The sequence below is a fragment of the Chiloscyllium plagiosum genome, unplaced genomic scaffold (genome assembly GCF_037043375.1).
Source record: "Chiloscyllium plagiosum isolate Xiang-an unplaced genomic scaffold, Cpla_swu_hap1 HiC_scaffold_11, whole genome shotgun sequence".
In the NCBI taxonomy this organism is placed as follows: Eukaryota; Metazoa; Chordata; class Chondrichthyes; order Orectolobiformes; family Hemiscylliidae; genus Chiloscyllium; species Chiloscyllium plagiosum.
Genome location: NW_028270149.1, coordinates 86,776,737 through 86,802,213, shown reverse-complemented (window position 1 = coordinate 86,802,213; position 25,477 = coordinate 86,776,737). Strand labels below are relative to the sequence as shown.

Here is a 25,477-nt window from a genome sequence, read left to right as displayed (position 1 = left end):
TTTGAGCCTGATCCATCATTCAATAAAATTATGGCTGAACTTTTCATGGACTCAGACCTTATGCTCCACAACCCACTGATGAAGGAACAGTGCCCTGAAAGCTAATGCTTCCAAATAAACCTGTTGGACTATTACCTGGTGTTGTGTAATTTTTAACTTTACCCTCCCCAGTCCAACACCAGCTCCTCTATATCATAACTCAAAATTGAGTTATTCTGAATGGTGTCAGCTCTTGAAGTTGGAATGTTGTAAGTCTACTTTTCACTGAATCAATGTTTAAAGGGGGTTGCCCCTCTGTCAGGAGTCAATACTGGTGTCCTCTTCAGGCAGGCAGTAGTTGGTTAAAGGTGCACTATGTTTGAGTGTCGGGGTGAGAATTCACCTTTTGAGGGATTTCAGTGCTGGGTTGAAAACCAGTGAAAAAAATGCTTTTAAATCATTTCTCACTGAGAAGACTCATTTTGCAGTCTCAGTCTAAGGTGCATACTCACTGCAAGAATGAATCTTTCCATGATTCAGTGGCTGATTTGAAATCAGAGACAATCAAAATAACAACAGGGGGTTTCATTTCCCCTTTTGTTTACCATTGAGCATGTTGGTTATCTTCAAAGCCCAAAACCAAACAGAGAGCAGACTCTAGCTTGATTACCTAAATAACTAAGCCATGTTTGGTCAATATGATTGATTTTACACATAGCATTGTCAATCCTTCCATCACTTGTCACCTCCAGTCTGTCTGTTTACTTTCTTCTCTGTTTTACTCATTGCTCCTCTCAACCTCGCTCTTTTGTCTTCCTTCAATTTCTCCTCTCCTATTCACTCTTCCTACTCTTCACCTGTTCATTAAGTTGAATTTCAAACTCATCGCAGCTTCTCCGATTCCCGAACTCCCTCTGTTCCAGAGTCTGCTTGTTGTGGACCTCCAGCTCTCTCAGTCTCTTTTTCCTGCCACACTTGAAGTGTTCAAACCAAGCATGGACTTAGCCAGGCTTGGTTCCACCCAAGAAATGTTTTCCAATTTACTTCACCTTTGAACCTGTCGTTATCCATGCTGACAACCTTTCCTTTAGTTTTTCCACAAAAGTGCAGACAGTTCTCAAGTCAAAATTACAAGGAAGCCATATAAGAAAAGCTTCTCTCATTGTATATGACCTCAACAAATACACGTGGTTGTTCACGTTCACTATGTACGATCAAGATAATAACTGCTGCGTACAGGTCCCAAGTTATCACCTGGCCTGACTCTCATTGAGAGTTTACAGTGTGACTGGCTCACTGATGCTCAGCTCTGGCAATGACTAAACAGTTCTGTCAGTGAAATTTAGCTTGCTGTCATTTCACTTTAAGTCATCAAACACACCTACTACTGCTTCCAGCTCCTCCAGTATTTCACCTTTACAAGAATAGCTTGGATGCAGTGTGACATTAGTCTTTGGACTGGGCATGTCTTGGCAAGATGTCGTTTTTCACAGAATGATGTCTTGTCCAACTCTTTACAGAATTTGTGTCATTTCTTCATGGTTTCTACAGCGATTTTCACTGCCCTCTCAGCCTCTCCATTTGACTGGGGGTTGTGTGGGGATGATGTATAATGCTGAATTTCTCCATCTTACATGAAGCATCTGAATTCTTCACTCATGAACTGAGCACCACTGTCACTCAGCATAATGTGGGGAATTCTGAAGTGGCTGAAGTGTATTTTTTGTGACAACTGAAGTGATAATTATTACCGTCCAGCTCCGATTAATCAAAGGCGAAAGCTACTGTGACACGATAATCAGTTCCTGTGAGAATGAAGCAGTAGACTGTCAGCTTCATGAATGATCTGCCATGTTGTCATGTGTTTTCTGTGGCTCTTGATCTTGCTGAACTTAGAACGCATCACTAGTGTAGCAATGGTGGAAATTTTATTGCCATGTTTCACCAGTAGAGCAAGTCTCTTCTCTTCCCCAGCTTGATCCAGTTCCTTGATCACTTAGAGTCAGAGAGTCATAGAGATGTACAGCACGAAAACAGACCCTTTGATCCAATTTGTCCATGATGACCAGATATCCTAAATTAATCTAGTCCCATTTGTCTGCATTTGGCCCATATCCTTCTAAACCCTTCATATTCATATTCCCACCCAAATGCCTTTTAAATGTTGGAATTGTACCAGCTCCCACCACTTCCTTTGGCAGTTCATTCCATACATGCACCACCCTCTGTGTGAAAAAAATTGCTCCTTAGGTCTTTAAATCTTTCCCCTCTCACCTTAAATCTACACCCTCTAGTTCTAGATTCCCCTACCCTGGAAAAAGACCTCAACTATTCACCCTATCCATGCCCCTCGTGATTTTACATAGTTTTATAAGATCACCCCTCAGCCTCTGATGGTCCAGGGAAAACAGCCCCAGCCTATTCAGCCTCTCCCTATAACTCAAACCCTCCAACCTTGGCAACATCCTTGTAAATCTTTTCTGAACTCTTTAAAGTTTAACAGCATCTTTTATAAATCAGGGCGACCAGAACTGAACGCAGTATTCCAAAAGTGGCTTGACCAATGTCCTGTACAGTTGCAACATGACCTCCCAACTCCTATACTCCATGCATTGATCATTTTGCACAGATACACTTCAGCATCTCTTTATCAGGTCTTTAGTGGTAATGATCTAGTTTCTTTGTACAAGATTCCATCTTGAGCAACCTCTTTACCGCTGTTTGTCCAACATTCTCTTATAACAACATGTGTACCCAATCCTTTTGTCATAACTTTCTGCAGCACTGGGAGAGGTGTATAAGCCATTTTATTTGATCAAGATGTTGCCTTTCAATGTCTTTAACTGAGCATGGCAAACTGGTACTTCCTGTTCAATCAAATGATTTTACATTCTGTCAGAGCAACCTCAACTTTCTTCATAGGCAGTGTTGATTTTGACAGTGGGTTCACAATGTACATCTCTTTCTCTTTCTTGTATATCACGTCTATATGATAGCTCATAGTAAAGTAACTTCCTTTGAAACTCTTTCATGCAGTTAAAATGGTTTGTGGCATATGCTTTGAAGTGGCTTGTGGTCAGACTCCACTGTCACTTTGTCTCTCCCAAACAGGTATCATTTAAAATGCTGACAAGTGAGAGAATAGCCAAGCGCGCTTTCTCGATCTGAGCATAGTTCTGTTCAGTTTGCATTAAATGCCATGGATGGAAATGCAAGCGGTTGTCCTTGCTGCATACAGATTGCTTCAAGTCCTGTTTTGCTGGCATCACACTGCAAGGTAATTTCACCATTGACTTTGTAGCACTCCATTGTTGCTACCATTTTATTCACAGAAGATCACATTCGGAGAAAAAAAAAATAGGAAATAACGTTCCTAAATCACTGACGAATCCAACAAATGGTTGCGCGGTTTTTACACATGCTGGTCACTACATCTTTACTCCAACTCTCACCTTACCACAATCCAGGCAAAACATTTTTGCTTTCAGTGGAATTGAATTCGCTCAATGCTATACCAGGAAATGGCTGAAGACACAAATTACTACAACACTAACCAAGCTCTTCCAGTACAGTGACACCAATGACATCCACGGACAATGTGAAAAATTGTCCAGGTATGTCTTGCACACAAAAGCAGGACAAATCCAACATAGCCAATTAACACCACATCAGTCAATGCTTGATCATTAATAAAGTGATGGAAGGGGTCACAACCCTGCTCAGCAATAATCTTTTCAGTGATGCTCAATATGGGTTCAGCCAGTGCCACTCAGTTCCTGACCTCATTACAGCCTTGGTTAAGACATGGACAAAAGACCTAAATTCCAGAGGTGAGGTCAAAGAGGCAGCCATTGACCTCATGACCAAATTCAACTGAGCGTGGCATCAAGCCACCCTAGGCAAAAGTCAATGGAATTCAGCAGAAAATCTCTCCACTAATTAGTTATAGCTGGTTCATAAGGAGTTGGTTGTGGTTGTTGGAGGTCAATCATCTCAGCTCCAGGATATCTCTACAAGAGATCCTCAGGGGAGAGTCCTAGGCCCAAACATCTTCGGCTGTTTCATCAATGACCTTCCCTCCATCATAAGGTCAGAAGTAGGAATATTGGCCGATGATTGCACAGTGTTCAGCACCATTCACAACTCCTCAGATACTGAAGCAGTCCATGTTAAATACAATACAACCTGGACAGGATTCAGGCTTATGCTGACCAGTGGCAAGTAACATTCATACCACAAAATAGCCAGGCAATGAGCATCTCTAATAAGGAATAATCGAACCAACAATGCTGAACATTCAGTGGCATTTCCACCACAGAATTCCCCAGTATTGAGAGTGCTGAAGTTACCATTGACCATAAACTGACCTGGACTGTTATACAAATGCAGTGGCTATAAAACAAGGTCAGAGGCTATGCAAGAACTCAATTCCTGACTCCCCATAGTATGACTACCATCTACAGGGCACAAGTCAGGAGTGTGATGGAATACTCTCCATTTACGTAGATAAGTGTGGCTCTAACAATATTCAAGAAGCTTGACATTGTCCAGGACAAAGTAGCCCACTTGATTGGCACTGCATCCACAAACATCGACTCCCTCCACCACCAACACTCAGTAGCAGCAGTGTGTACTATCTATAAGATGCACTGCTGAAATTTACCAAGAGTCCTTAGACAATACCATAAACCAACACCTCTACCATCCAGAAAGATAAGGGCAGCAGATATATGGGAACACCACAACCTGCAAGTTCCCTACCAAGCCATTCACCATCTTGACTTGGAAACATATCACTGTTCCTCTACTATCTCTGGGACAAAATCCTGAAACTCCCTCCCTAACAGAAGGTGGACTGCGGCAGTTCAAGAAGGCAGTTTCCTAGCACCTTCTCGAAGGCAAATAGGAATCAATGCTGAAACTATGTTCTGAACTTGAGGCATCTTCAACTACACTTTTTTCTTCTTGTTTCATTCTTTTTCTGATCTCAGTTTGTTCTCTGCAGTTCTGTATTGACTCCTTCTTCTGCTTTCAGTTGCTTATCATCAGCTGCTGGCTCTTTAAGAAATAATTTCTTGGTCTTCTTTCCTTTCTTCCCATTTTTTAGTACCTCCTCGGTCAGTGGAGCTACCATTTACTCTGTCGTGTCTTTCAGGTTGGACATCAGGGTAGCTGGATCTCTTTGACAGATTCTGAATTGGTTTCACATGTTCATTTCCTTTCAGATGATATTCGCCAGGAAGATAATCAAAATCTGTAAAAACATTTTGGTAATCTTCAAGGATCTGTTCAGCAACCAATGGCTTAGTGATCTGTGAAATGCTGTCGCTTCTGACACAAGTCGTGTCTTATTTTCGAAAAAAATCAATTTGTTTAGCGATGTTATTGCTTACACCTGGAGCAGGTGGGACTTATATCCAGGCCTCCTGACTCTAAGATAGTGACACTACCACAGCACCACAAAAGCCATGCCGGCTTATTAATGCAAGCTTTAGATTGCTTCAACTGGGGTGAGTGGATTTTGCTTAATATCTGGAGCTGTCAGTTTCACTTCCACTCTGTGAATGAGAATTGCTCCAGCATATCTTCAATCTTGTTAATGTTGATCTCACTTTGTCCACCTCCTGTGTAGTGTAACCCTGTAGGCCTCAATCTGTCCAAGCACCCTAAGATCTGTACATCCTTACTTTTTATGATCTGCCTGTATTGCTTGCAAACAAAGCTTTTCACTGTGCTAAGGTACACATGACAATAAATCAAATCAATCAATCAATCTCACAAAGGGGGCTTCATCTTCAGATCTCCCTCTTGAGCCACTGCACAAGTTGCCGAAGCTCAGGGTGTTCCACAAAGCGCCAGTGTCTATCTGACACTTTACACTCACTTGGTGTTCTCCTTCTGCAATTATCACTTGGACAGTCACATTCCATTGATCACCTTGAGACCTAATTATTGAACGATGTGGAAGAAGATTGATGAGGGCAGAGCAGTAGATGTGAGCTATATGGACTTCAGTAAGGCATTCGACAAGGTTCCCCATGGGAGACTGATTAGCAAGGTTAGATCTCATGAAATACAGGGAGAACTAGCCATTTGGATACAGAGCTGGCTCAAAGGTAGAAGACAGAGGGTGGTGGTGGAGGGTTGTTTTTCAGACTGGAGGCCTGTGACCAGTGGAGTGCCACAAGGATCGGTGCTGGGCCCTCTACTTTTTGTCATTTACGTAAATGATTTGGATGCGAGCATAAGAGGTACAGTTAATAAGTTTGCAGATGACACCAAAATTGGAGGTGTAGTGGACAGCGAAGAGGGTTACCTCAGATTACAACAGGATCTGGACCAGATGGGCCAATGGGCTGAAAAGTGGCAGATGGAGTTTAATTCAGATAAATGCGAGGTGCTGCATTTTGGGAAAGCAAATCTTAGCAGGACTTATACACTTAATGGTAAGGTCCTAGGGAGTGTTGCTGAACAAAGAGACCTTGGAGTGCAGGTTCATAGCTCCTTCAAAGTGGAGCCGCAAGTAGATTTGATAGTGAAGGCAGCATTTGGCATACTTTCTTTTATTGAGTACAGGAGTTGGGAGGTCATGTTGCAGCTGTACAGGACATTGGTTAGGCCACTATTGGAATATTGCGTGCAATTCTGGTCTCCTTCCTATCGAAAAGATGTTGCGAAACTTGAATGGGTTCAGAAAGGATTTACAAGGATGTTGCCAGGGTTGGAGGATCTGAGCTACAGGGAGAGGCTGAACAGGCTGGGGATGTTTTCCCTGGAGCGCCAGAGGTTGAGGGGTGACCTTATAGAGGTTTACAAAATTATGAGGGGCATGGATAGGATAAATAGGCAAAGTCTTTTCCCTGGGGTTGGGGAGGCCAGAACTAGAGGGCATAGGTTTAGGGTCAGAGGGGAAAGACATAAAAAAGAGACCTAAGGGGCAACATTTTCATGCAGAGGGTGGTACGTGTATGGAATGAGCTGCTAGAGGATGTGGTGGAGGCTGGTACAATTACCACAGTTAAGAGGCATTTGGATGCGTACATGAATAGGAAGGGTTTGGAGGGATATGGGCCGGGTGCTGGCAGGTGGGACTAGATTGGGTTGGGATATCTGGTCGGCATAGACAGGTTGGACCGAAGGGTCTGTCTCCACGCTGTACATCTCTATGACTCTATGACTCTAATTAATCAGAATCATCCTCCTGCATCCCTCAGCACCATCTTTAAAGCCGGGCTTTGCTTCTTTCCTGCTAAGTATTCGTGTGTTAAGAGATGCAGCTACTTGTAGTTAATGCACTATTTGCCCCATTTTGGACATTCCCTCTTTTCATTTGTGTCATGTCTGTACAATACTGACAGTCTGCCCTCTGACCCTGATCTTCCTGCTGGTTTGAGGATTGAATGGTATTTTCATGTCCCACAGTTCCTCTGCTCTATTTCTCCCCAGTCAGAGTGTGACCAGTCTAGCACTCACCTGGAATGGATACTGCCTGTCCAGGGGACAATTTTCCTCAGCAGTTACTCTTTCCACACACTTGACTTTTTCCATCTCGATTGACCCTTTCTTGTTCCCTCGTTTCTGGAGAGAAAATAGAGTCAATTAAATTCAAATATATGCTTAACCATATGAGCTCTTAACCTTCTTCCCTCAACGGTGCTGACTCTCTCTCTCTCCTGAAGTTGCTGACTCTCTCTCTCTCTCTCTCTCTCTCACTCTGCCGAAGGAGCTGATTCGCTCACTCTCTCTCCCCTGAAGATGCTGTGTCACTCTCTCTCTCTTTAACCTGAATACGATGACTCTCTCCCCTTCCCTGAAACTTCAGATTGCTTCAGGTTTTCCCTCGGCTTGGAGAATTGATGTTACCTCAGGTCCGTGACATTCTCCTGCAGTGAACCGAGCAGGAATCTGTTGAATTAGGAGTAATATCATGGATACATTCTCTCTTAATCAGTATATCCACCCAACACATGCAAATAACCAAGATCCAAATCATTCTATGCTGCACCCCTTCGTAATACATTGCTTTGTCTAATGTGGGAGAGGAAAATCACTTCCTGGTGAACTGTAAGAATCTCTTGTATTGAACAAGCTTTATTTTGTTGTATGTTCGCAACTAGTTACAAGTTACATTGAGATGATAGACTTTAATCCAGAGGACCAGATGCTGGGTCATTTGAAATCCTAACCTGTTTGCTCACAGCTCCATATGATATCATTAAAGTGGCATTCCTCAGACCTTTATCAGTATGCTAGATATCGTAGATCTCTGATTAATTTACTTGGGTAGGCAACTGCTTCAGATGAGTATTTGGCCCCTTGCTCGTGTCATTGAGGAACTGAACACTCTTTTGAGAAATTGGTTCCTGATAACCAAAGAAGGTATCAGACCACAGCCACTCCTGAAGATCTATACACATACATACATATATACAAGTATACATGTATATATAACATATCTGATTTCACCATCCCCACCCCTTGTCCCCCTTGTGCTACAGCGCCCAGTCTCACAGGCCTGTGGTCTTCCCCAAAGCTTGCTTGCTCAGCTCACACAGAAAAGCCCTTCAGCCTCCTTCAACTTGAAGAGTGTCTGGACTTTGTGCCTGAATTTCAAGGAGCTATGACCAGACTTCAGAAATTGCTTTTTCCTTTGATCTGTGAGGATCCGCAAGCCCTTCAAATCTGGCTGAAAGATACGTGCCAAGAAGAAGAAACAGGAAAAAAAAGAGAAACACTTGGAAATGAAGGGCATAAGACCTGTCTCATTCACGAGATTTGCTGGTCCATCGACAGTTCTGAAGACGAATCATACTGAACCCAAAACATTCATTGTTTTTCTCTCTCCATGCCTGCTGACAGACCTGCTGAGTTTCTCCTGTATTTTCTGTGTGTGGTACTGTTTCTTCCCTCAGGGCACCATGTTCATAATCTCGCCACAGCATTCTCCACTTTTTAGCTGCCTCTGCTAGATTCACCCAACGGAAAATGTTCTTATAAAGTGCCACAGCCTTGTTCCGAGATATGACAGCCAACTCAGTGATGTCCGCACTTACCAATCACTCCCCTTACCATCTATTGTGACAATCTATCACCAGGCCTAGCTTTACAAAGGCTACATTCCTATCCTGGCCTTGCCCAGCCTAACACTTCTATTTCGAACTGGGTTTCCTATATATATTATATATTGATACAATGAAGTCATGGATTTGTTTGTTGAGCTGCTGTTTTGTGCAAACGTCCCATCACCTCGCTAGATGACATCATCAGTGTGTCTTTGTTAAGGTGTTGGTAGTCTGTCCTGTCTGGTATTTATATGTTGCTGTTTGTTGGTACTTCCAGTTCTGTATCTGTGTAGTTTGTATATGGGGTCCAGTCTATTGATTGATTAGATTAGATTAGATTCCCTACAGTGCGGAAAGAGACCCTTTGGTTCTCACCAACCCTCTGAAGAGTAACCCACCCAGACCCATTCCCCTACTAATGCAACTGTCACTGTGGGCAATTTAGCATGGCCAATTCACCTGACCTGAACATCTTTGGATTGTGGGAGGAAACTGGAGCACCCGGAGGAAACCCACGCAGATGTGGGGAGAATCTGCAAACTGAGGCTGGGATCAAACCCGGGTCCCTGGCGCTGTGAGTCAGCAGTGCTAACACTGAGCCACTGTGCCACCCCCAAAGTTCTGGTTGGAGAGCCAAGTTTCAAGGATTTCTCTGGCATGTCTCTGTTTTGCCTATACTTGGATGGTTACATTGTCTCAGTTGAATTTGTGTCCTTCATTGTCAGTGTGGTTGGAAATGAGAGAGTGCAGGTCATGTCTGGCAGTGGTAACCTGATCTTTGTGCACTTGTATGGTCAGTTTTCTTCCTGTTTGTCCTTTGTAATGTTTTTCTCAGTCTTTGCAGGGTGTCTTGTCGATAACGTTCGTCCTGTTGGAAGTGGGTGTCGGGTCTTTAACCTTTGTGAGGAGCTGGTGGAAGGTCTTTACTGATTTGTGGGCCACTAAGATTCCCATTATGAAATAAAATATGACAGAGATATTAGAAATGATAACAGAAACTGCTGGAAACATTCAACAGGCCGAGAGAATCTGTGGGGACAGAAATAGAGTTAATATTTCAAGCTCGAAACACTGGCATGGTTTCTCTCATCAAAGACTAAATAATTGGAGCAGGAATAGCCTACTCAGCCCATCAAGCCAGATCCATCATACAGGGCAGGTGATGGTCTAAGTGGTACTGTCACTGGACTGACAATCCACAAACACAGATAACATTCCAGGTTCAAATCCTGCCACGCCAGATGATAGAATTTGGGTTCAACAAAAATTTGGAATTAACAGTTTGATGATGACCGTCAATGCCGATTGTCGAGGGAAAAACCCAACTGTTATACTAATCCCTTTAGGGAAAGAAACTGCCATCTTTACCTGGGCTGGATTACATGTGAATGCAGATCCACAGCAATGTAGTTAACTCTCAATTGTTCTCTGGGCATCCACATCCCATGAACAAATTAACTTTTAAAAATTACAATCATGTTCGATCTGATTGTGATCTTAACTCCACGTACCTGCCTAAGCCCTTCTCAATCAAAAATCTCTCTAACTTGGCTTTGATGATGTCTTCTAGAGAAAGGAATTCCAAACACAACATCCCTCTGAGAGAAGGAATGCCTTTTCATCTTTGTCCTAAATGGTGAAAGTATTAACTTCAGAGAAGCTAGAGAGACTCGGATTGGATAACCGCTGAGAGGCTTGTTGGGCTGAAAGACATTCCAGCATCTCGGAGTGGGGGAGGGAGTCTATGGAGGGATTTGTAAACGAGGATGAGGAGAAGTTTAGCATCAGATCATTGCAGTTCAGAGAACACAGAGGGTGATCGGAGGGTGGGATCTGGTGTCAGTTAAGACACAGGCAGCAGAATTTTGCTTACCTTAAGCTTACAGAGGGTAGGAAGTGGGACACTTGGCACTATTTGAATGTGCTGACCTGACAAATCAGGGCTAGCAATCTCTGACTCAGCACATCACAAACGGAGTGCACCACAACGGGCTTAGATTTTTATCTCAAGTCCTCAGCAATCAGAATTAATCAAGATATTTTGGGTGACTAATGGATTCTTAACCCCATTAGGTGCTCCAAACTTAGTGCACAATTGAGGAACAGGCACCAACATTCAATGTTGTCCAATTTTGTTGCCTTTGTTCCTTTCCCTCAGCCACAGAAAAGTTGTGTATAGTGTTTTGGACCTCTGGATATTGAGATGCTGTCCTGCTCCCTTAGCAGGAGCACTGCCCAAGTGCTGTGCCTTCAGCATCAATTCCTGCTCTGTCGTGAGCAGCTGAATCACCACAAGCTGAAGAGAAACGAAGGGATAAAACTTCAGCCAGTTAAAATTCAGGGCACATAGCTGGTGATTGTGTGGATTGGCTGAGATTTCCATCAAGACTGTGAACCCCCCCCTCCCCACAATGAATAATTCAAGATCACCTAACAAACCACAGTGATGCAGAGGGCAGAAAGTGATTACATAGAACTGATGCCCCAATTGGACTTGAAAGCTGCATTTTCACAGAATCGCATCAACCTCAGATGCGCCTAAGAACGGCAGCGGATTGAAAATGCAAAACATCTAGCCCTCACTTCGGGTAGTTTCTGTTTTACCAGGACAAAGCAGCCCGCCTGATTGGCACCACGTTCACCATCTTAAACATCGACTCTCAAAACCATCACCAATGCTCCTTAGACAGCATCTTCCAAAACAACAACCACTTCCAACCAGAAGGAGAAGGGCAGCAGATACATGGGAACACCACTGCTTTCAAGTTCCCTTCCAAGCCACATACCATCCTGACTTAGAAATATATTACCATTCACTCACTGTCGCTAAGTCAAAATCCTGGAATTGTGGGTCAATCTACAGCATGTGGACTGCAGCAGTTCAAAAAGGCAGATCACTATCACCTTCTCAAGGGCAACTAGAGATGGGCAATAAATGATAGTGATATCCATGTTTCACGACAGAATAAAAAACACTCTTGCTACTCACAAACTACCTGCTGAACAGCATTGCTCCAGTTAATAGCTAGGCTTCAGGTGTATCAGAAACCACTAAAAATAGACACTTACCATTCGTTCACTGTCATATTCATAATAGGAGATTTTGGTGTCAGTCAGGATGAATAATCTCTCCTTGTAGTTGAGAGGTGATGTCTTTTTCTTCTGCTGTGATCTCTTAATGAACACCTCCTCCATGAGTACCTTTGATGGGAGCAGACAACCACTGAGAGATCCTGTCAGAGAGAAACAGGGGGAAGGAAACGTCAAGGACACGGAAAAATGGGAGTAGAAACAGATGAATTTGATCCATGAATGCCAATCATCTCGCCCTCCCCTAATTCGAGGACAGTCCAGTGATGCCTGGAAGACTCTTTACAAGACTCATTTACAACTGACTTTGAACACTAACTTTAATTCATAGGTCAGTTAGCTCAGATGGTTAGAGCGTGGCGCTAATAAAGTCAAGGTGTAAGTTCAATCCCCACACTGACCAAGTGCGTTGTTGAAATTTGAAAGTCATGCCTTCCACACTTGCAGGGTATGCATTTGTCCTTGCATTTCTTTGTAGGTGACTAGGTGGTTAGCACTGCTGCCTCACAGCGCCAGGAAACCAGGTTCAATTCCTGCTTCGGGCGACTGTCTGTGTGGAGCTTGCACAATCTCCCAGTGTCTACGTGGATTTCCTCCCATGGTCCAAAAATGTGCAGGTCGGGTGAATTGACCATGCTAAATTACCCATGGTGTTAGGTGCATTAGTCAGGGGTAAATATAGGGTAGGGGAATGGGTCTGGGTGGGTTACTTTTTGGAGGGTCGGTGTGGGTCACGTGGTTTGTTTCCATACTGTAGGGAATCTAATCTAATCTACTTCAATCATTGGGTCAGATCATTGAGTGACCTAGAATTGCACCATTCTAAATGATGGGAACAGGATTTCCAATCAACCTACTCCTACTGCATTCTGGGAAAACATAGTAAAAATCAGATACACAGGCTCATTAGCCAATAGGAGTGGGTTTTCCCCAGCTGGCGCAGTAATAATAAGGATATGAGGGATGATGCGAGGAGATAGGTGTCATATGCTGCAGTATCATTTACTGGTGGCTTGTGGTGACAGCAATCTCCTTTCTGTTCTCTTAAAACAAAATATTACCAGGTTAAATAGGCCCTACTGGTGCACTGTAATAGAAAGAAAATCAAACAACTAATGGAAACTTACAGAACTCCAAATGAAACTTTTCAAAATCAAATCAAAATATTATTATCTGGGGTGATGATACACTTCAGACCCTATGGTGCCCACTCACCTCTAAAGGTCCCTGTTGTGCTGGTGTACTGCATGCTCCATCTCAATGGCTACCCGAATGCAACATAACCATGGAAGGGGGTTAGATAGTTCATACAATCACCTCCTTCATGATCTACAGCCTGGACCTGTTGATGATCACTTTGGCCAGGGCAGGAGCAGACCCATAAGGAAGCCTTTGAATCTGTCCATGGACTCTCTAAATCCTGCTTTCAGTGATAAGTATAATGGTCTTTCAAATTAGCAGTGGCAGAACATGTAAATTATCAAGCCTTAGCAAGAATAGGCATTTGCCTTACACAGCAAGGTACTGTTTGCTGCATTAAAGCAATGGGTGTAAGCTACATTAGCTAGTTAGGTATAATTATAATTTCTATCAGAACCCGGAGATGACAAGTCTGTCTCCACAGAAACCTCGTTTCTTCTCCACCTACAGACTTTCACCATCCATGGGTGGAGCTATATGAAACTTCAAAGTTAACTCTTTCAGAACAATTACCTTACAAAACAATGGGATCAACTGGGAGACCACAACTGTGTATCCTGGCAGTATAGCTGTCAAAGGAATTGGAATCCACTGCAAGGGAGCACAGTATGTGGGATGGGCCAAAGCTGAGGGCCAAAGGTAACAGTATAAAAGTAGTGGAGAGCTTAAGGAACTGGGTGGCAAGGTAGGGTTGGGTGCCAATGGAATGCTTGACACCATGGCTAATGATGGCGTCATAAAGATAAGTTTATGACAAGGAAGAGGAGGTAACCAAGGCTGGATCACTGAGGGACTGCAGAACGGAAGAGGTCAGTTGTTCCTGGAGACTATGTCCTGTCAGATCGTATGGAGTGGTTGGACCGGCAATTAGAGGCAATGAGGAACTTACAGGAATCAGAAAGTTGGCAGTTTCAGGAAGGTGGAAACACCGCAGATATAATCAGGTAGATGGGCGACCATAAGGAAAGGGTGTAGAAGTAGGCAGGTAGATGGATGACTGTGAGGAAAGGTTGTAGAAGTAGGCAGGTAGATGGGTGACTGTGAGGAAAGGTTGTAGAAGTAGGCAGGTAGATGGGTGACCGTGAGGAAAGGTTGTAGAAGTAGGCAGGTAGATGGGCGACCATAAGGAAAGGTTGTAGAAGTAGGCAGGTAGATGCTGTTGAAAATGTGTTGCTGGAAAAGCGCAGCAGGTCAGGCAGCATCCAGGGAACAGGAGAATCGACGTTTCGGGCATAAGCCCTTCTTCAGGAATGGCTTATGCCCTAGGCAGGTAGATGGGTGACTGTGAGGAAAGGTTGTAGAAGTAGACAGGGTAGTACAGGAGTCTCCTTTGGCTACTTCCATCGCAAACAAATATGCAGTTTTGGAAAAGATAGCAATGACAGCCAGGTTCCTGCTACCGAGGCTGGCTCTACTGTAAAGAAGGGTATGTCAGGTTCTAAGCGATCGATTGTGATAGGGGATTTTCGAGTCTGAGGCACAGACAGACATTTCTGCAGCTGACAGCAAGACATCAAAGTGGTGTGTTGCCTCCCTGGTGCCAGGATCAAGGATATCTCGGAATAGGCCCAAAATATTCTGAAAGGGGAGGGACCAGCAATGTAGACATTGGTGTCAATGATATAGGTAGAGAAAGGGAACAAGGTTCTGAGGAGAGAATGTAGGAAATTAGGCAGGTGGTTAAAACATAGGCCCTCGTGAGTAGCAATATCTGGAGTACTCCTGGTTCCATGTGCTAATGGGGGTAGGAATAAGAGGATAGGACAGATGACTGTACAGCTATGGAGCTGATGTGAGTGGCAAGGATTCACAATTTTAGACCATTGGGATCCCTTCTGGGGTAGAAATGACCTGCAAAAGAAGGACAGATTGCTGAATTGGAAGAGGACCATTATTCAGGTGGGAGATTTGCTTGTACCACTTGGGAGTATGGAAGCTCGTAAGACTGTGGGGCCCAAAGAGATAGTGAGAAAAGAGATAAGTCTAAGGCTGGTACAGTAGATAAGGGGATCAAGTTAAATAGACAAGGCAAGCAGGAGCATAGTAGAGAATAAGTTAAGACTGATAAATTAAGCTGCATTTGTTTCACTGCGAAAGGACAGGTAAGACAGATGAACTTAGGGCATGGTTAGAAACATGGGATTGGGATACCATAGCTGTTACAGAAATGTGGCTCAAGAAGGGGCAGGACTGACAGATTAATCTTCCACAGTATAGATGTTATAGGAAGGATAGAAAAGGGGCCAAGAGAGGAGGTTGAGTGGCATTTTTGGTTAAAAGGATAACATTTTAGCTGTACTTAGAAAGATAGTCCTGGGAGTAAATCCAGTGATATTATTTGGGTGGAACTGAAAAATAAGAAAGAGATGATCACCTTAATGTTATAAGCCTATAAATTGAGAAGCAAATATGTAAGGAGATCTCAGGTATCTGTAAGAATAATAGGGTTTTAATGGTAGGGGATTTTAACTTACCAAACATAGACCAGGACTGAAAATGTGTTGCTGGAAAAGCGCAGCAGGTCAGGCAGCATCCAGGGAACAGGAGAATCGATGTTTCGGGAATCCTTCCTGAAGAAGGGCTTATGCCCGAAACGTCGATTCTCCTGTTCCCTGGATGCTGCCTGACCTGCTGCGCTTTTCCAGCAACACATTTTCAGCTCTGATCTCCAGCATCTGCAGACCTCACTTTCTCCTCATAGACCAGGACTGCCAATGTTAAGGGCTTGGATGGAGAGGAATTTGTTAAGAGTATAGAAGAAAGTTTTCTGACTTGATATGTAGGTGTACCCATTAGAGAAGGATCAAAACTTGACCTTCTCTTGGGAAATAAGGCAGGGCCAGTGACTGCGGTGCCAGTGGGGAAGCACTTTGGGGCAAATGACCAAAATCCAATAGTTTTAAAATAGCCATAGAAAAGGGTAGATCTGATCTAACAGTTAAAGTTCTAAATTGGAGGAAGACCAAATTAGGCAGAAACTATCAAATTTCGAAAGTTGATTGGGAGTGGCTGTTCGCAGATAAAGGAATGGTTTGAAAGTGGGAGGCCTTCAAAAATGCGAAAACAGGAATTCAGAGACAGTATGTTCTTGTTAGGGTGAGGAATAAAGTGATAAGTGTAAGGAATATTGAAGGACAAGAGAAATTGAGGCTCTAGTCAAGAAAAAGAAGGAGGCTTATGACAGGTATAGACAATTGGGATTGAGTGAATCCCTATAAGGGCAGTCGGGGCATACTCAAGGGTGAAACCAGGAGGGCACAAAAGGGTCATGAAATAGGTATGGCAAATAGGGTTAAAGAGATTCCAAAGAGCTTCTATAAGTACATGAAGGGCAAAAGAGTAACTGTTGTGGTTCTGTTCGCCGAGCTGGAAGTTTTTGTTGCAAACGTTTCGTCCCCTGGCTAGGCGACATCATCAGTGCTTGGGAGCCTCCTGCGAAGCGCTTCTTTGATGTTTCCTCCGGTGTTTATAGTGGTCTGTCCCTGCCGCTTCCGGTTGTCAGTTTCAGCTGTCCGCTGTAGTGGTTGGTATATTGGGTCCAGGTCGATGTGTTTGTTGATGGAGTTTGTGGATGAATGCCATGCCTCTAGGGGCCACAAACGCCATCAACAAACACATCGACCTGGACCCAATATACCAATCACTACAGCGGACAGCTGAAACTGACAACCGGAAGCGGCAGGGACAGACCACTATAAACACCGGAGGAAACATCAAAGAAGCGCTTCGCAGGAGGCTCCCAAGCACTGATGATGTCGCCTAGCCAGGGGACGAAACGTTTGCAACAAAAACTTCCAGCTCGGTGAACAGAACCACAACAACGAGCACCCGAGCTACAAATCTTTGCACAAACTTTAAAAGAGTAACTAGGTCGAGAATGGAGCCTCTTAAAGGTTATGGAACCACAGAAGATAGGTGAGATAATAAATTAATATTTCATATCAATATTTACTGTGGAGAAGGATTTGGAAGCTAGGGAACTTGAGGAAATAAACAGTGATGGCTTGAAAAGTGTTGTATAAAGGTGGATAAATCCCCTTGGACCTAATCAGATGTATCGCAGAACTTTGTGGGAATCTAAGGAAGAGATTGATGAGCCCCTTGCTCAGATATTTGTATCATCAGAAGGTATAGGTGAAGTGCCAGAAGAGTGGAGGGCGTCTAATCTGGTGTCACTATTTAATGAAAGTTGGTGAGGAAACATCAGGGAATTAGACCTTGACATCAGTTGTTGGAGGGGATTCTGAGGGACAAGATTTACCTGTATTTGGAAAGGTACAAACTGATTAGGCACAGTCAACATAGCTTTGCGCATGGGCAATCATACCTCACTAACTTGACTGAGTCTTTTGCAGATGTGACAAAGAAGATTGCTGAAAGCTGAGCAGATGTTTATATGAACTTCAGCAAGGCGTTCAACAAGGTTCTGCATAGCAGACTGGTTGGCAAAGTTAGATCACGTGGAATCCAGTGGGTTTAGCCAATTGGATATAAAATTTGTTTGAAAGTCAAAAACAGAAGGTGATGGTAGAGGATTGATTATCAGATTGAGGCCTGTGACAAGTGATGTGTCGTAAGTATCGGTGCTGGGTCCACTGCTTTTTGTCAGTTATATGAATGATTTGGATGTGAATATAAGAGATATGGTTAGTAAGTTTGCAGATGACACCAAAATTAGTGGTGTAGCGGACAGTGAAGAAGAGTATCTCAAAGTACAACGGGACCTTGATCAGATGGGCCAATCCTCTGGGGAGTGGTACATGGAGTTTACTTCAGGTAAATGTGAGGTACTACATTATGGAAAGCAAACCACGCCAGGAATTATACACTTCATGGTCGCATCCTGGGGAGTGTTGCAGAAAAAAAGAGACATTGGGTACAGGTGCATAGTTCTTTGAAAGTGGAGTCGCAAATAGACAGGGTGGTGAAGAAGGTGTTTGGCACACTTGTCTTCATTGGTCAGAACATTGAGTATAGAAGTTGAAGTGTCACGTTGCAGATCTCAGGACATTGGTGGGACCACTTTTACAATATTGAATTCAATTCTGGTCTCCCTGCTGTAGGAAAGATGTTGCTAAACTTGAAAGGGTTCAGAAAAGGATGTTACCAGGATTGGAGGATTTGAGCTATAGGGAAAGGCTGATTAGGCTGGGGCTTTTCTCCCTGGAGTGTTGGAAGCTGAGGGGTGATGAAACAGAGGCTTATAAAATCATGAGGGGCATGATAGGTTTTTCCCAGGGTAGGGGAGTCCAAAACTAAAAGGCATGGGTTTAAGGTGAGAGAGATAAAGTTTAAAAGGAATCAAAGGCATAACATTTTCACACAGATGGTGATGCATGTATGGAATGAGCTACCAGATGAGGGTGGTGGAGGCAGGTAAAATTCCAACATTTAAAAGGCATTTGGATGGATACGTGAATAGGAAAGGTTTAGAGTCATATGGCCCAAATGCTGGCAAATGGGATTAGATTAGTTTAGGATAGCTAGTCAGCATGGACAAGATGGATTGAAGGGTCTTTTTCCATGCTGTACATCTCTATGACTCGATGAGATTGAGATAGCTGACAGCATAACTGGATGGTGGCGTGAAGATACGGGGATAATAGGAAGGAAAGTTTGATGGAGTGATATGCGTAAGGCATTCTAGGACTAGAGGAGGTGACAGAAGGAAGGGGCGAAAATATGACAAGGTACTTAAAAAAATTATCAATTTAAATAATAAACTTAAGCCAAGGAAAGTCAGCAAGGATAGGGGTGATGGATGATCAGAACTTGTTTTTGAGTTGGTTTACTAGTAGCATTGTTTTGAGTGAACTGATAACTATGATCTAAAGAGGTAGAAGGCCATCTTGTTGGGATAATGTTGACATATTTGTGTCAGGAGGAACTAAACTGAGGATGAGGATTTCAGCAGCAGAGGAGCTGAGGCAGGAAGAGAGATGGGGAATATCAGAGAAATGGAAGTGGGTGCAAAGTCTTTGCAAAAGAGAAGGTTTTGAAATGGCAGCCCATCTCATCTCATCTCAGGGTCAAATATGACACTGAAGTTGCAAACTATCTAGTTCTGTTGGAGACATGAGGCTGGAAAAAAGGAGATTGGGGGGGGACCTGATTGAGGTCTACAAAATCATGAAGGGTATAGACAGGGTAGATAGAGATAAGCTTTTTCCCAGGGTGAGGGATTCAGAGGTCATGCGTTCAAGGTGAGAGGTGACAAGTTTAAGGGGGAGATACACGGCAAGTACTTTACACAGAGGATGGTAAGTCTTAGTGATGCATGAGAATTCCTATTAGCATGGCATTCCAACCAGAACTCTGTCAACCAACCCATCGAGTTAGACCCCATCTACCACCCCCTGAGAAAAAGAACAGGAAGTGACTTCACCAGAGGAAATAACATCACCACAGGAAATGACATCACCAACCCAAAGAAACCAAAACATATAAATAGAAAGCAGGGATTTTCAGCAGTGCTTCGCCTGAGGCCCACTGAAGATGTTACATAGTAGGGTGATGAAACGTCTGGAAATGAACCTTCCAGCTCAGTGAGCGAACCTACATCCAGACGGTGGTAGGTGTCTGGAACGCGTTGCAAGCAAAGGTAGTAGAGGCAGGTACTGTAGATTCATTTAAGGTGCGTCTGGACAGATGCATGAGTAGGTGGGGAGCAGAGGGATAAGGATGCTTAGGAATTGGGCGATAAGTTTAGACAGTGGATTTGGATCGGCTCAGACTTGGAGGGCCGAAGGACCTGTTCCTGGGCTGTAAATTTTCTTTGTTCTTTGTTCTTGTTCTGGAAGGCCATGTGGAAATTATGGTGTGGATACTAAAAAAAAACAAAGAACTGTGGATGCTGGAAATCAGAAACAAAATCAGAAATTGCTGAAAAATCACAGCAGGTCCAGCAGCTGTGGCAGGAAGCAGAGTTAATGCTTCAGGTCCAATGACCTTTCCTCAGAAATGTCTCTTCCCCCTGAAGGCATTGACTCTTTCTCTCCTCTGGGTGCTGACTCTCTCTCTCTCTCTTCCCCACTCCCCATTGAAGTTGCTGATTCTCTTTCTCTCTCCTGAAGGGGTTGATTCTGGTCTAGGGTCCATTTGCAAAGGTTAATTTCGCCTCTGTGTGATCTGTTGAAGATAACGTTCTTTAAGCTTGAACTTACTGACTGATTGCTAATGGAACAATAATCATGGGGAACATCATGCCAACCCACAGGAATACTCTCTCACTGAGGTTTGTTTCTTTACCATAGTCAGCACAGCTTAGAGCAGCTAACAGCACATTCCTGATTGAATCCCTTGTGACATTGTCTAGAATCAGAGCTCTGCAGTGACCCTAGGCTACCCTCTGAGTCCAGGGGTTGTGGCTTCAAGTCCCACTCTGGAAACACCCAATCTCTGCTGACATACCGGGGAAGTACTGAGGGAGAGCTGCTCTGTTTGAGTGTCACTTTTATAACCAATGAGATAATAAACTGAGGCCCTATTTCAGGTGAATGGCATCAGGGGAGTTGCTTTCATGGCACAGTGGTTCAGTGGTTAGCATTGCTGCCTCATCGCCCCAAGGACCCGGTTTCGAATCCAGCCTCGGGCAACTGTCTGTGTGGAGTTTGCATGTTCGCCCTGTGTCTACGTGGGTTTCCTCCGGCTGCTCTGGTTTCCTCCCACAGTCCAAAAATGTGCAGCTCAGGTGAATTTGCCAAGCTAAATTGCCCATAGTGTTAAGTGCATTAGTCAGAGGGAAATGTAGGGGAATGGGTCTGGGTGGGTTACTCTTCGGAGGAATGGTGTGGACGTGTTGGGCCAAAGGGCCTGTTTCCACACTGTCAGGATTCTATGGATTCTCTGGATGTCCAAGCCAATCCATGAGTCTACCAAGGCTGAGTCCTCAGCATACTCTTCCACAGTGGTTGGACGTGGACAACGTCGGCTCGGCAGGAGAAAATGTCAAATAGTTTCTTTCCTCACAGAGCTCCTGGAGTGTATTAATTCCAACACCATACATTCAGTACTAAACCAGTGAAGTCTGTGTTGCCTCTGCCATATTTATTAGTCAGATGAAACCATTTCTCCAAAGATCTTATATAAAGTCAATTCGCACTAGGTCATGACCCTGTGAACACTGTCAACTGAGAGACAGCCAGTGGCAACATCTCAAGGACAAGCTTTGGAAGAGCAAACGAGAACTGAAAGGGTCATTGGCCAAAAAGCAGCTCAGAGAAAAGAGGAGCCAGAAAATCCTCCACCTTCTCAACCCACACTCTCCCTCTTCAGCAAACATGGCGAAGATGGCCAAGCTAAAGAGTGGAGTCTGAGACACCAAAGTTCAGCACCACAGAGCAAAGCATGCCTCACAAGATGGAAGATGTCCAGAGGTTGCAAGGCCCTGACCAGCATAACAACATGTGAGATCTTGCTTTGTTAAAGTTGGCTGTCAATTTATTCTATTATAATAGTAAAAACACTTGATAAGTGTTCCTTATTGAGTCATTGACTGCTTTTATGAGGAAAGGCTAGACAGGCTAGAAGAATTCAGAAGAGTGAGAGGCGACTTAGTTGAAGCATGTAAGATCCTGAGGAGACTTGACTGGGTGCATGTGGAAAGGATATTTCCTCTTTTGGGAGAATTTGGAACTAGGAATCAGAGTTTAGGGATGCCCATTTAAAACAGAGATGAGGAAACATTGTTTCTGTCAGAGGGTTGTGAATCTTTGGAATTCCCTTTCTCAAAAAAAGCAGTAAATTCAGAATCTTTAATTTTTCTTTCTGCAGAGGTAGATAGAGTTTTGATTATCAAGTGGGTAAAAGATTATTGGGATTTGCAGGAATGTAGAGTTGAGATTAAAATCAGATCAGCCATAATGTTAATGAATAGCCGTGCAAGCACAAAGGCTGAGGGGCCTACTCCTGTACCTTGTTCATATCTTCCACTGGTTGTGTCTTTGGGATCATTTGGAAAGGTGAAGCGTTCTGTTAAAACACAGTTGGTAATTTTGCAAGAAAATACGTTCGGCTCATTTGACCCTGCTGCGTTGAATGAATTCTCTCTTCACTTCACTGGGCCCATTTTCCAATAACCGAGTGAACTTTCAAAAGTACAGACAGCTCTTACTCACGTGCAGGAGTTGCTTCCTCTTTTTATTCATCTATGTAAAATCATTTCAAGTTGCATTGCTGACCTTCCTGATTTGCTTCCTGTCAGCCACACAAAGGTCACCAACTGCCCCTCAGCTGTGTACAAGCAACACCTGCAGCCTGACTCACCAGAGCTACGGCACAGGCACATCGAGCAGCTACTGTTATTGCGAATCATCCTGATCATTATCCCTTCATCCATTATCAGGCAAGCTCCACAAACAATCAGAAAAAAGTAATGTAAGAATTATGAAGAGGAGTAGGCCATTCTACCTCTCAAGCCTGCTCCACCTTTTAATCCGATCATAGCTGATCTCATCTTGGCCTCGAATCCATTTTCCTACCCGCTTCTCATAACCATTCAACCTGTGACCAATTAAAAATGTCCATCTCTCCTCCTTAAATTTATTCAGTATTCCGATGTGCACCGCATTCTGGGATACTGAATTCCACAGATTCACAGCCCTACGAGAGAAGTCATTTCTCCTCATCTCTGTTTTAAATCTGCTTACCCTTATCCTAAATTTACGACCTCTCTCTTCTAGATTATCCCACATGAGGATTCATCCTCTCTATGCTGAGTTTGTCAGCCCATTAAGCATCTTATCTACCTCAATGAGATCTTCTCTTATTCTTCTAAACTCACGAGACTGTCGGCCTAAACTACCAATCTCTCTTCAAAAGACAAACCTCTCAATTCTGGAGTCAATCCAGTGAACCCTCTATAAACTGCCTCCAGTATAATTACATCCATACTCAAATAAGGGGAGAATGGTGCTGGGGAAGCACAGCCGGTCAGGCAGCATCCAAGAAGCAGGAGAGTCTATGTTTCGCGCTTCATCAAGAATGGGGGGTGTGGCACAAGGAGGCTGAGAGATAAATGGGAGAGGGGTGGGGCTGAGGAGAAGGTGGCTGGGTAGATGAAGGTGGGGATGAAGGTGACAGTTGGAGTGGAGGGTGGAGCGTGGAGTGGATAGGTGGGAAGAAAGATGGGCAGGTAGGACAGTTCAAGAGGATGGTGCCCGATTTGAAGGTTGGATCTGGGATAAGCTGGGGGGAAGGGAACTGGGAAAATTGGTGAAATTCACATTGATCCCATATGGTTTTGGGGGTCCCAAGGCAGAAGATGAGGCGTTCTTCCTCCAGGGTGGCTAGAGTTTGGCAGTGGAGGAGGCCCAGGGCCGCATGTCCTTGGCGGAGTGGGAGGGGGAGTTAAAATGTTCAGCCACAGGATGGTGAGGTTATTTAGTGCGCGTGTCCCAGAGATGTTCTCTGAAGTGGGACACATGCACTAAACAACCCCACTACCCTGTGGCTGAACACCTTTACTCCCCCTCACACTCCTCCAAGGACATGCAAGTCCTGGGCCTCCACCACCTCCATACTCTAGCCACCCGACGCCTGGAGGAAGAACGCCTCATCTTCCACCTTGGGACCATTCAACCACACGTGATCGATGTGGATTTCACCACTTTCCCCATTTCCCCACTTATCTCAGATCCAATTTCAGCACCGCCCTCTTGAACTGTCCCACAGTCTATCTTCCCTCCCACCTATACACTCTAACTTCCTCTCTGACCTGTCACCACCACCCCCACCCTTCATCTACCTATCGCATTCCCAGCAACCTCCCCAAGCTCAACCCCCTCCCATTTACCTCTCAGCCCCATCCTCCCTCCAATACTTGATGAAGAGCTTATGCTTGAAACATTAACTCTCCTGCTCCTCAGATGCTGCCTGATCGACTGTGCATTTCTAGCACCACACTCTTTGATCTCCAGCGTCTGCAGTCCTCAGTTTCTTCAAGTAAGGGGACCTAAACTGTAGGCCATACTCCAGGTATAGTCTCACTACTGCCTTGTACTCTACTTTTATAATCTGTTCCTTTGACAATAAATGCCATTTTCCTTTCTTATTTTCTGCTGTACTTGCATACTAGTTTTCAGTGTTTCAGGGCACCTAGATCCCTCTGCACCAAAACAGTCTGAAGTTTCTCTCTATTTATGCAATTAAATTGCCTTTCTTTTCCTCCAATAAAAATGGATAACCTCACACTTATCCACATTAAACACCATTTGCCAAATTTTGGACTATTCCACTGATCTATCCAAATCCAGATATGGTTTCTTATTTTTTTCACTGCAGCTTACTTTCCTACCTATTTTCATGTCTTCTGCAAATTTGGCGACAGTATGTCTGCATCCAAGTCAATAATGTAGATTGTAAATAATTGGGGCCTGAGGACCGAATACAAAAAAAAATGAATGGAAGTGCTGGTGTTGGATTGGGGTGGACAAAATTAAAAACCACACAACAAACAAAAAGTGAAAGAAGACAAATGAAAAAGGAGAAAGGAAAATAAACGTAGGGAAAGGAAAGACAAAAAGAGAGAAAGAAAAAAGAGTCGAAAGAAGATGAGAAACCATGTATGTGTGTGTGGATAAGGTCCAGAACTGCAATAGTTTGTTTGAATTCTTTCTTTAGAAAATGGACGTTTGCTGGATTTTAAAATGGCTGCTATTGAACACAGAATGAGCAAGTTGACTGCTTTCAAATTTCTACCAAATATCAGGACAAAAGCAAATATTGCCTCCTGAAATGTGACAATCTGTGTATGGGGGGAGCATTCGAGCCAAGCCAACATGAAAGATCTGGAGCCGGAATTGCTACCTTAGCTAGTTCTGAGCGAAGAAACTATGACAACTCATTATCAATTAGCTTGGTGCAAATGTTCCATAGTGATATGCTATAAAACACAATGGTGTCTCATGATAGAGCAGCAAAACTACCTCAGTAGCTGATTGCATTACCAAAAGCCCCAATAATCTGATTGAAACTTCTGTGAATCTAAAGCTTCGATGGTCAGCCTGCTTAGAACACCTAAAGGGTAAGATAAAAATAGGTTTAGCTAAATGGCTGTCTCTAATCTCAATGACCCTCAACATTTGATTCCATTTGTTTCTGAAAGGAAGGTTCTGTACATGGGGTAAGTTGGTTCACAGCTTACAACT

The 25,477-nt window shown here is 43.8% G+C and overlaps 1 protein-coding gene across 2 annotated transcripts in view; it reads right to left on the bottom strand.

The window, feature by feature from the left end:
* The window catches only part of btk (Bruton tyrosine kinase), a 133,102-nt gene that overhangs the window by 78,308 nt on the left and 29,317 nt on the right, over positions 1-25,477 (bottom strand). For both annotated transcript variants that reach the window (XM_043704297.2, XM_087992289.1), the window contains exons 2-3: positions 12,111-12,274; positions 7,453-7,557 (exon numbers count right to left, since the gene is read on the bottom strand). In XM_043704297.2, coding sequence (XP_043560232.2) covers positions 7,453-7,557; positions 12,111-12,236 — 231 coding nt within the window. In that variant the 5' untranslated portion in view covers positions 12,237-12,274. The remainder of the gene's footprint in view (positions 1-7,452; positions 7,558-12,110; positions 12,275-25,477) is intronic.